General features: G+C 40.3%; 1 protein-coding gene across 1 annotated transcript in view; it reads right to left on the reverse strand.

Moving 5' to 3' along the window:
* Window positions 1-1503: 1503 nt before the first annotated feature.
* Window positions 1504-12480, reverse strand: part of LOC115223705 (terminal uridylyltransferase 4-like) — a 60352-nt gene continuing 49375 nt past the window's right edge. Inside the window, exons 24-31 of the mRNA XM_036512631.1 lie at window positions 11388-11512; window positions 9412-9506; window positions 7677-7840; window positions 7380-7508; window positions 5660-5818; window positions 4872-4938; window positions 2976-3081; window positions 1504-2431 (exon numbers count right to left, since the gene is read on the reverse strand). Of these exons, the coding sequence (XP_036368524.1) occupies window positions 3005-3081; window positions 4872-4938; window positions 5660-5818; window positions 7380-7508; window positions 7677-7840; window positions 9412-9506; window positions 11388-11512 (816 nt within the window). The 3' untranslated portion in view covers window positions 1504-2431; window positions 2976-3004. The remainder of the gene's footprint in view (window positions 2432-2975; window positions 3082-4871; window positions 4939-5659; window positions 5819-7379; window positions 7509-7676; window positions 7841-9411; window positions 9507-11387; window positions 11513-12480) is intronic.

Raw genomic sequence — 12480 nt, forward strand, 5'->3', positions numbered from 1 at the left:
CACCAATCTCAGCCAGGTTCTGGTCATTGTAAGAAGCTTAATAAGTCTGTGGGGAAGTTTAAGAATTAAAAACGGAACCAACAAAACATTTGATATTTTCCTCAAATAAAGCAAACCAGGTTCAAGGAACCCATCAGCACAACTTGGTCCAACATCCATCAAAACCTTCCCATTGGCACTAAAACTACCAGAGTTTTTACCAAATTGGGGGGAGAGAGAGAATGTGTGTGTGTGTGCATGTATGTATCACAGCAATACCTCACCTTACAGGTGAGATTACAAAGGACCAAGATGCCTGGCACCTTGCTGTACTCAAGAAGACCAATGCTCTCGAGCAGAAGTGTTGAAGACCAGTTGCTCAGGTGGTGCCACATAAAAGTGTCCCATGCAACAGAGCCTGTGTGGCGCCACACAGAAGCACCCAGCATACTACTCTGTAAAGGGGTTGGTGTTAGGAAGGGCCATCCAGCCATAGAAACCCTGCCAAATCAGACTGGAGTCTGGTGCAGATCCCTCAGCTTGCCAGCTCTCGTCAAACTGTCCAACCCATGCCAGCATGGACAACAGATGTCAAATGACAACAATATATGTGTGTATAGATATGTATATATGTGTATATGTGTGTGTGCGTGTACATATATATATGTACTTGTGTGTATGTATGTGTGTGTGTGTGCATGCATAAAAATATATACACACATAAATATATTATAAGCTGCTTTTATGAAATACACATGGTGCCACCTAATTAGCATATTGGCCAAGAATACTCTCTAAACCAGTTCCATTGCACTTACTATGCAGTGAGACTGCTGAATGGCTTCTTATATGGCTAATAACAGTTGAATCCACTTGAATCTAAAAATGTTACCCAGCCTCAAGAAAGAATGTGGTTAAGCTAATGAAAGCTGTTCTATATTTAAGAGAAGAGGAATTATCTACATTATTTACATTTGACGGATATTTGTCTTCATCTTGTTTGTTGTTAACACAACGTTTTGGCTGATATACCCTCCAGCCTTCATCAGGTGTCTTGGGGAAATTTCGAACCACGGGAATATGGCATAGTGGTTAAGAGCGAGGGCTACCAACCCCAAGATTCCAAGTTCGATTCCAGGCAGTGACCTGAATAATAATAACAGTAATAATAACAACAACATCGAAAAATACCTTAGGAATGAGAACCCAGGTTTGAAATTTCCCCAAGACATCTGATGAAGGCTGGAGGGTATATCAGCCGAAACGTTGTGTTAACAACAAACAAGATGAGGACAAAGATCCGTCAAATGTAAATAATGTAAATATGTACAAGGGAAGCAGCCTAAATCTGTGACCCCATAAAAAGCTGCCTAAACTGATAATAAACATAAATATATATAAATCTAGGACTGTTTACATAGAGAAGAGCTATCAATACTGTCAAAGCCGAGTTGTAGTTGTTTAAACACACCAGTCTGGCCATTGAGACGGACAGGTATACATCCACAAGAGCTCCCTATTAGAAAGAGAAAGGTCACGACTGGACATTTCCACTGTTGTAGACGGACAAAAACAGAAGAACAAACATTTCTAAAAGCAACAAAGCTAGATTATTTAACCATTGAACAGCAACAAGAGGCCAGGCTGGATGCAGAGATGTGTGTGTGTGTTTGCCTTTATTGAAATTTCCACTGTTGTTTGTCTGTTGGTGACTGTTCAGTTGTCATTCAGTGAACCCATCTAATCAACATCCAGGTTATACGGGCATTAACTGCTCCCTTTCTGCCTTCTTTACACACTCACACGGACACAACTGCGTTGCAATTATGTCGACCACCATTCCAAAGGCGTACACACAAACATGCCCTGCTTCATAACACATACACATGTATACCACAACTGCCATCACTTCACAGCCTCTCATTCTTCCCACCCTCCACACACACACAAACGCAAACATACTCTACCCCCAACTTTTTTTTTTTACACAAAATGTCCTCCCCACATCACATGCACAAACACGTGCACACGTATGTAGATGTTGCGCTTAAAAATTTGTTTCTCTTTAAATAAAAAGTAATAATAATAATAAAAAGTAAATTAAGGATAAATGAAGTGAAATGATTTTGAAGTCTAAAAATTTGATTCAGGTTAAAAATATCCATCAATTTAAAACAAAAACACCCCACCCCCCACCACAAAAAAAAACCAAATAAAGTCTACAGCTGCAGCAATAAAGTTGCAGTTGCATGACTGCTGCATACTTAGGGCAGCAGTTCAGCTGCAACTTTACTGCATCAGGTAGTGGCGAATATCTGTTATGTACAACTGCACCAACATCACTGGAATACAGAAATAGAATGCCATCGCTGCAGGGTCGAGATGGGAAGCTGGGTCCATGGTAGAAGGGGTCCACTGGGTGGTGGTGGTGGTGGTAAAGTGTCAGGTTTACCTGCAAGAGAAATAGGGAGATAAAGAGAGGCAGGGACACAGCAGATAGTTATAGGGATAGACATGCAGCAGATGTGTGTGTGTGTGTGTGCGCATACAAAATGTATGTGTGCATGTGTGTGTGTGTGTATATATATATATATATATATATATATACACATACATATATATATATACATACATACACATATATATAAATTTGACAAGGGCGATTCCTTCTTGTCTTGGGATTCATGGTCAAACGGCTGGGTGGAACTGCACGAAAAATTACACAGATGTGTAGAATGGTCCGGTGGTGATGCCAGGCTTTGTATTTTTCTCATAGCACCCATGGTTACCGAGATAATCTACTATAATCAACTACTCTTGTGTTTATGAATGAGAAAAGAAGGGATGATTGAAATAGTACGCTGAAAAAATAAATCAAATGGCATTTCAATTCTGTGTGAATATATTTGTGTGTATGTAAAGGGGGGGGGACGTGAATGTGTGTGTGTGTGTGATGGTAACAGAGTTCAGTTAGTGCCGACTGGGCTGCTCCTTACCAGAGTATCAAAACCCCCAAAATCCATTGTTAGTATTGTTGCTGCCTGGAGTGGGAATCCCACATGTACATGTTGCTTCCTTTTAGGTCATCCGCAGAATAATCACCTGATAATTACAATTAAAGAAATAATTAAATACAATAAATAAGCAAAAACGTATAAATAGCAAACAGCTATGCACGTATCTGTATGTCTGTGTATGCAACTGTGTGCGCTTGAGTGTGTGTGTATATATATATATATATATATACACGTGCTTGAAGATGCATGGCCCAGTGGTTCAGCTCACAATTGTAAGGTTGTGAGTTCGATTCCCGGTGATGCATTGTGTCCTTAAGCAAAATTGAGTTGTACCTGTATTTCAAGAAAAAGCCAGCCTTGTCACATTCTGTGTTATGCTGAATCTCCTTGAGAACTACCATGAAGGGTACACGTGTCTGTGGAGTGCTCAGCCACTTGCACATTAATTTCACAAGGAGACCGTTCCATGGATTAGATCAACTGGAACTCTCATCATCGTAACCGACAGAGGGCCAGTTATAGACACACATAAATGTCTATGAACAGAAATACACAATAAAAACATACAACGCATTTTCTATAATTTACAATGTATATGTAAACATTTGAGCATGGTCGTTGCCAGTGCCACCGGACTGGCCCTCATGCTGGTGGCACCTACTACACCCTCAGAGTGGTTGGTGATAGGAAGGGCATCCAGATGTAGAAACTTTGCCAGATCCGATTGGAGCCTGGTGTAGCCTTCTGGCTCGCTAGTCCTCAATCAAGCCATCCAACCCATACCAGCATGGAAAGCAGATGTTAAACGACAATGATGATGATGATGATGATGTGTGCAATATAAAACGAGGCTTTTGAAACTTTTTTATTACTTAATGTGACATATATATATTGTATCTTTTACTTGTTTCAGTAATTAGGCTGTGGCCATGCTGGGGCAGAAGAATTTTAGTTGAACAAATCAACCCTAGTACTTATTTTTTTTTAAAGTCTGGTATTTAATTCCATCAGTCTCTTTTACTGAACCCCTAACTTAGTGTTGTGTATCGTCTTTGCTTTAACGTCCACTTTACTAGGCTTGCATGGGTCAGCCAGAATTTATTGAGACCGACTTTCTACAGATGGATGCCCTTCCTGTCACGAACCCTTACTTGTTTCCAAGCAACATAATATTTCCCCATGGCCAGGCCTGTTTCTCATGGAAGACTGGAAATGAAGAATTTCACTTGTATGATGATGATGATGCTTGTTTATAATGGTCACATGACGTCAAGACAAGGCTACACACAAACACACACATAAACATATACATACATATATACAATGGGCTTCTTTCAACTTCCACCTATCAAGTCCCCTCGGGCAGCTTTGGTCAGTCAGGAGTCATAGTAGAAACAATTGCCTGATGAGCTGTGCAGAGGGACTGAAACTGAAATTGTACGGCATTGAGAAGGAAGTTTCTTACCCACACATCCACACAAACATATATGCTTGCATATTATGGCGGCGAGCTGGCAGAATCATTAGCATGCCAGGTGAAATGCTTAGCGGTATTTCGTCTGCCGTCACGTTCTGAGTTCAAATTCCACTGAGGTCAACTTTGTCTTTTATCCCTTCGGGGTCGATAAATTAAGTAGCAGTGAAACACTGGGGGTCGATGTCAACAACTAGTCCCTTCCCCACAAATTTCAGGCCTTGTGCCCTTAGTAGAAAGGATATATACATGCATACACACACACATATAAACATACACAAACACTCTGATGCATTCAAAAGCACGTGGACCCTTTTGCTATTCTTAAGAAACCAAGACACACAGACAGACAAACAAACAAACAAACAAACACAAGTCATTGGAGAGAAAAAGATACTTACGCCTATTTTGATCATGTCGTGTGTTTAAATACATATGTTGGTTTTGATAAGAATGAGTATTCGGAACCTGAAATGATATATATAAAGCAGGGGATTAGGGAGTTAGTCATAAGGGTGTGGCACAGCTTATCAATAAAGCTAATCTTATAAATGAAGTTTACTAATTAACACCACTGAAACTGGACTCTAATGATAAAGCATTCACAGAAGATCAAAAGGCTTCCACACTGTATTTCATGCATAGCAGGGTGGCTGCACTACTACAAGGTATCCTATACAACATACTTACACTCCTACACTACATCTCACCCTACCCCACCCAATCTTCACTACTGTACCCACCACACAACAGACACTCTTCTATGGTACCCATACACAACCCACCCACACTACCACACACTTCTCTGCCCACATGGTGTGGCCAAAGTACAACATAAGACCCTAAGCAGACCTCTCCCCCACATCACATACCCAGATTACTCTACAACCTATCCAGACCATCACAAAACACCCCACAAACCTCCACACAACCAACTACTGCTGGGTGGAGCAAGCACTGACACCCGGGACCTGACAAAATCATAAGTGGTACCATGGCTCACATGACTCCAACCCATAGCTTGATCTGGGAACCACTGAGAAACGCTACTCAATGACTCTGTTTGGGGAAACCCATTGGGTTTTTTGTTTAGTTCGGAAGGTAGACCATGGCAAGCAGAGTTGAAATAACCCCAGATCTTTGGAGTCCAGTCATTGAGCAGAAATATCGTGGACAGGGGATGCTGTACCTGTATGTTGGGACGATGCGGTAGCACTGGTTGATGGTTGTTTTTGTTTGGGGTTGCTGGTTTTAACATTGTCATTGCCCTCTCTGGCCCACTCACCGGGTGACAAGAGTGAGATGAAGGCACCATGGATGAAATCGGTTGAAGGTGTGAACTGACCACCTGGAAATGAGACAAAACAGATATGTGGATATCCAACTTGCTCATAGACAGAGGGGCGCGGAGAAGAGGAGAGAGAGAGAGAGAGAGAAAGAAGAAAGAAAGAAAGAAGCAAACAACAAAACATGCAAAGCCAAAACAGGAGAAACAAAACTGAATATTCAAAAGTAAATATATTCCTGAGTTTAGTAGTAACGCTTTATATTTATAAGTGACTCAATCGCTCAGACTTGTGTATTTTGCCCCTATCAAGTTTGAGAAATGCAACCCACAAAACTCTCAGTCCCCAAGTCACTTACATAGCTAGGCAGCAGCTACAAAGAAAAAACTGGCCAACAAAATATGCATTAGAATTGAACCTGGAACTGAATGGCCATGAAGTGAACTTCTAAACCACATTTCTACATTTCTCTGCCCACACTTATTACTACAAATGCTAAAGGCTCAAATAATACCATTTGCACAGGACAAGAATGGATTAACGGTTTATATGATTTGATTTCCTTTTCCATGATGAATGCCATACTTGCCAACGTAAAAGATGCATTTTCTTCACTTTTAAATACATGAAAAAATTCCAAAGCCAAGGGAATTCTCAAGTTGGATGACCCAGAATGACATACATTGATCAACTCTCTCGTGATGCCTAGTTACAAATAGAAGACCTCAAAAATGTCAAGAAAGACAAGAATGCTTGGAGAGAAAAAAGGGTTTGGGGCTGGGTAACATGCTTGAAGCAATAAAAAGTGAAGCACAAACTCATGACAAATTGCTTACAGTACATCGGAAATTATGTGGGGTAAGTCGTATCTTCCCATGAAACTTCCTTCCTCTTCATACATAACCTACACCTGTTGTGTGTCTTAAATTATTAAATGATTGTATTACTTTTATGAAACATTTTTTAATTATCTAAACGAAAAGTTCTCCAACCCTTTCAGCTATTCACAATGAGTGGATGACAACAAAATCATAGCAGAGGAGAGCCACTTGGTGGACGATTGAAGTTACATAAGACATCACAGCCAGAAATACAAGTTTTACATCCTGTATATATATTCTCTTGACCAAAATATAAACAACTAAAACAGTTGATCTAAAAGAAGAAAAAAGTTAACAAACGGTATTCCCATAATGTTGTTTATTTATGATAAATTCAAAGTTTCCTACTTTATTTCAGCAACAGAGTATTTACATGCACAGAATCATACATTTGCCTCCCACCAAACCTCTTTAAGCTATCTTTCTGTAAGTCTATGATGAAGCATATTAAATTAGTTTTTCCACAAAATATACTTGTGAAATAAGGGTGCAACTTATAAGCTGGGAAATATGGTAAAAAAAGCACCCAGACACTCTGTAAAGTTACTGGCACCACGAAGGGCATCCAGCCATAGAAACAACATAAATAGGCCTGGTTCAGCTCTGCAGCTTGCCAGTTCCTGTCAAACCATCCAATCCATGGAAAACAGACGTTAAATGAAGATAAAGAATATGAGTTAAAGAACAAAAGGGTTGAGTTTCTAAGGAAGTGAAGGGCAAATGCAGAGGTGGGTCAGCTTACCGTTGTAGAAGGGAACTGCTGAACTGCCATGTTTTTGTCTGTAGGCCAACCGACATAATTCATGCTGTACATATTTGGATAAGAAGAGCCAGGATGCAACTGCTGATGCTTCTGTTGTTGCTGCTGCTGTTGGTGATGCTGCTGTTGTTGTTGGAGATGTTTCTGTTGCTGTTGTTGCTGGAGGTGGTGTTGCTGCTGTTGTTGAAGTAGATGTTGTTGTTGTTGAAGTTGTTGATAGTGTTGCTGTTGTTTTTGGTGTTGCTGCTGCTGCTGCTGCTGCTGTTGTTTGTGGTGGTGCTGCTGTAGTTGTTGCTGATGATGGCGTTGCTGTTGTTGATGATATTGCTGTTGCAGCTGGTGCTGCTGCTTCTGTTGATGATGGTGATGATGCTGGATGTGGCGATGTTGGTTACTGCCATCGTGTGCAGCATTAGGCACAAGTGGACTGGGCTGCAGTGGCCCTGCAGCGGAAGAAGAAAAGAAAGCAAAAAGAAAAAAACAGAGTTTTTAGTCATACAACAACAACAAGATGGTGGTTCATTTGGCATTTAACATCACAAAACTGATAAACCAGTTCTGCCACTGATTCCATGTTTCCAACAAACCAATCCTTATTTCATGGCATTTATGATGACAACAACATCAAAGGACTTTCTTAGAAGAAAACCTATTTATATTTGGCAAATTATCCAACACAGACACACAAGCTTGGTTTTGACATTGGGAAGAAATACAACTCAACACATCACACAACATCTTAGTCTGCTTACAGCTGGCTTTATTTCTTTCCATCATTTATACACCCTAGTATTAAACACGTGCATATATGTATATACTATACTACTAGTATAGTATCTACTATAAGAAACTACTAGTAGCTTCTATCTTTACACTGAACACTAAATAATATTTCTCTCTTACTGGGTGGAGTCCTTTCATTTTATTGAGCTTGCATTAACAGAACAGTCAATTTTATATACATACATATATATATATATATATATATATCATCATCATCACCATCATCATTTAACGTCCGCTTTCCATGCTGGCATGGGTTGGATGGTTTGACTGGGGACTGGCAAGTCAGGAGGCTGCACCAGGCTCCAGTCTGATATGGTAAGGTTTCTCCAGCTGGATGCCCTTCCTAACACTACCACTCTAACAGTGTAGTAGGTGCTTTTTACATTCCACTGGCACAGGGGCCAGTCAGTAGGCACCAGCATCAACCACACTCAAATGGTGCCTCTTACATGCCACCAGCACGGGTGCCTGTTGAATGGCACTACTACAGTTTTAATTGACTCCTCAGGTCTTCTCAAGCACAGCATATTGCCTGACGACTGAAGGGTATTTTTAAATGGGCCAGTTATGTGACACTGGCATCAGCCATGGCTACAGTCTCACTTGGCTTTCCGAGGACAGCACATCTCCAAGGGTCTCGGTTGCTTGTCATTGTCTCTGTAAGGCCCAATGTTCGAACGTCGTGCTTCACCACCTCATCCCATGTCTTCCTGAGTCTACCACTTCAACAGGTTTCTTCGACTGTTAATGTGTGACATTTCTTCACACAGCTGTCCTCATCCATATGTCCTTCCATTAAAACCTCTTCAAGACAGTGCCCCAGCATGGCCACTCTAATAACTAAAACAAGTAAAGAAAGATACACAAATAGACACACACATAATATGGCTGTGGGGGAGGCTTGCTTTGCAATCAAACTGTTTTGGATTGAGTTACTTGAACAGAATTCCGTGTTAACCGTTTTTGCTGGAGGCAAAATGAAATGCTATCAACAGCAGCCAGCTATGATCACAATGAGCTGGTGATCCTTTGCAGCATCCATTCAACAGCCATTCTAATAAGCTTAGCATAACTTTTTAGACAGAAACTGTGGGGAAGCCCTGTGTGTGTGTGTGTAGGCTCAGATAGTTCAAAGGCTTCATACATGTAAACCTCAACCTTTCAATCAACCACATTTCAAACAACAAAAACAAAAAAAAAAAAAAAAAACAATGCCTGAGATATTTACTTTGATGATGCGAATTACCCCAGTTTTCTCTGTTCATGGCCATGTTGTCCCTCTTCTGTTGTGAAGCATCTTGCTTATTGTTGTTGTTGTTCTCTCTGAAACAAAAAACAAAAAAATAACAGGTTCACATACAATGTTTCCCCCTCAACAAACTGGAGAGCCATCTTACTGAATATTAAACAAATGAAGACCAAAGGAAATTTCTATCTCAAAGATGGCCAGCATTCAAATGAAGTTTGTAGGAATTCTTTACTACAAACTCTGGCATATACCGTCAGTATTTTTATGTCATCATCATCATCATCATCATTTAGCGTCCGCTTTCCATGCTAGCATGGGTTGGACGGTTCAACTGGGGTCTGTGAAGCTGGAAGGCTTCGTCAGGCCCAGTCAGATCTGGTAGTGTTTCTACGGCTGGATGCCCTTCCTAACGCCAACCCCCCATTTTATAATATTAAATATTACACAGGGAAAACAATTTCGAACAGAATTTCTGAGGAGTTGGCTTCTGCCCTTCATTTAGACTAAAATAGAATCAGTTCAAAATTACATTCAGTTTTCTTCGACCATATCAAGTTTTTTTTCTTTCTACAGCTAACTCTCTGATTAAGCACAACAGTCTTGTTTGTCCAGAAGTAATAAGGCTGGTCAGTCACTTTTATTATTTTATTGATAATTATCAATATAAATTATATAAATATCCGTCAAATGTAAATAATGTATATTATATTCTTTTATTCTTTTACTTGTTTCAGTCATTTGACTGCAGCCATGCTGGAGCACCGCCTTTGGTCGAACAAATCGACTCCAGGACTCGTTCTTTGTAAGCTTAGTACTTATTCTATTGGGCTCTTTTGCCGAACTGCTAAGTTACGGGGATGTAAATACACCAACATTGGTTGCCCATTAATGGTGGCGGGGGACAAACATAGACATACAAATACATACATACATACATATATATATACATATATATATATATATATATATATATATACATACATATACACACACACGACAAGCTACTTTCAGTTTCCGCCTACCAAATCCGCTCACAAGGCTTTGGTCAGCCTGAGGCTACAATAGAAGGTACTTGCCCAAGATTCCACAGAGTGGGATGGAACCTGGAACCACGTAGTTGGGAAACAAGCAACTTACCACACAGCCGCTCCTGCACCTACGTATATAATATCGGCAATATTTTGTACTACTAACTACTTACTATGTATGCAGTATTTCAAAGTAATTTGTATTATTCACTGGTCTACATACGGGATGTAATAAAAATACAATTCAACGCTGACCACATAACTATTACATCGACATGGGTATCAGTATTTGTGCTATTACTAGTATTATATCTACTTGGGTCAACTTGACATCTGCATTTATCCAAGCACCCAAAAGATCCAATACTCAGACAAATGCAAGAGTACGTCCTTATAAATGAAACCTCCCAAATACTAAATAGGAAATACACATAGTAGATACAATACGTCCATACCCAGTTTACACAGGTAGAGTAGAATAGTTAGTGGACTGTTATGTAGATTTATGTAGATTTATGTATGTATGTGTGTGTGGGGGTGTGAGTGTTTTTTTTTTGTATGTAAGCATATGGATATGAAAATAAACAGATCAACATAGAGACGGATAGGTACATAGGTTATAAGAACAGACAAGCACACATATGCAAATGGAGACTGACACACATGATCATATATACACACACACACTTTACTCCACACAAGGACACATATGGAGACACGAATCCACACATATCTGTCATATTTTGTACTCCTGGAAGCAAGAGGAGAGATGAAGAGGAGGAGGTGGGGAGAGAGAAGGAAAGAGAAACAGCAATTGGGGGAGAAAAGGAGGAGAGAGGAATAGTTATTAGATGAAGGATGGGGAGAAAAAAAAAAGCTTCTTGAAAGTAAAGCAGGCGAAAAAGAAAAAGAAAAAAGCTGACATACTTGTTCCTCTTGCTACGCTTCATGGGACACTCGACGAGAATGTGTCCGATCTTACCACAGGCATGGCAGCACCTGTCTGTTGGGGGTTTGCCTTCTTTTAAGCGATTGGCATCAAAATAGAAGTCCTAATTGGTTAAAATAGAACATTGAAAAGTTACACAGCTGTAACACAGAGAGGTATATATATATATATAACGGGAAGCTTTATGAAAATAAACAAAAGACGAAGGCAGGTGGAGTACAAATAAACAATTGTATTAGTATGGCGCTCAGGAATATAAATAAAACAAGTCTTTTACGTTTCGAGCCTAGGCTCTTCAACAGAAAGATACACAGAAAAAAACAAGGATAGAAAAAAATGCGTGCAGAAGCTAGCGATTCAACATGGTGATTATATATATATATATATATATATATATATATATATATATACAAAGACTTTTACAATGGTTTGAAGCATTAAAATATGTACACAAATAGGTTGTTTGTGGAAGATGTGAGAAAGGAAGTGGAGGGCTGGCAAAGTCAGTGTATGTGACGAGGTGGAGTGGGTTCTGTTATTTGGGAGATAGGGTGGATGTAAGTGGTAGATGTGGAGCAGCTGCGAAAGCAAGAGCGAGACTTGGCTGGGTGAATTTCAGGGGATGTGGATCATTGATATATGGGAAAAGGTTCTCATTGAAGATGAAAGGAAGGGTCTATAGGAGTTGTGTGAGAGCTGCAATGCTGTAAGGGAATGAGACATGGTGTCTGAGGGGGAGGGAGATGGTAGTTTTGAGGAGGACTGAGAGAGCCATGGTGAGAGAAATGTGTGGCATGAGGCTGTTTGATAAGAGAAGGGCTGAGGACTTGATGGGGATACTGGGGCTGGAGGAATCAGTGGAACGGTTGACAAAGGTGAATGGAGTGCGGTGGTATGGGTATGTGTTGAGGAGGGATGAGGAACATGTGCTGAAGAGGGTGCTAGAGTTTGAGGTAAACGGACAGCAAAAGCAAGGTAGACCAAGGAAAATGTGGAGGGGACAGGTGGGGGAGGAAATTGGGAAGGCTGGCTTGGGAAAGGAGGATGCCCAAAACTAAGTGAGATGGTTTG

The sequence above is a fragment of the Octopus sinensis genome, linkage group LG23, assembly GCF_006345805.1.
Source record: "Octopus sinensis linkage group LG23, ASM634580v1, whole genome shotgun sequence".
Classification (NCBI taxonomy): domain Eukaryota; kingdom Metazoa; phylum Mollusca; class Cephalopoda; order Octopoda; family Octopodidae; genus Octopus; species Octopus sinensis.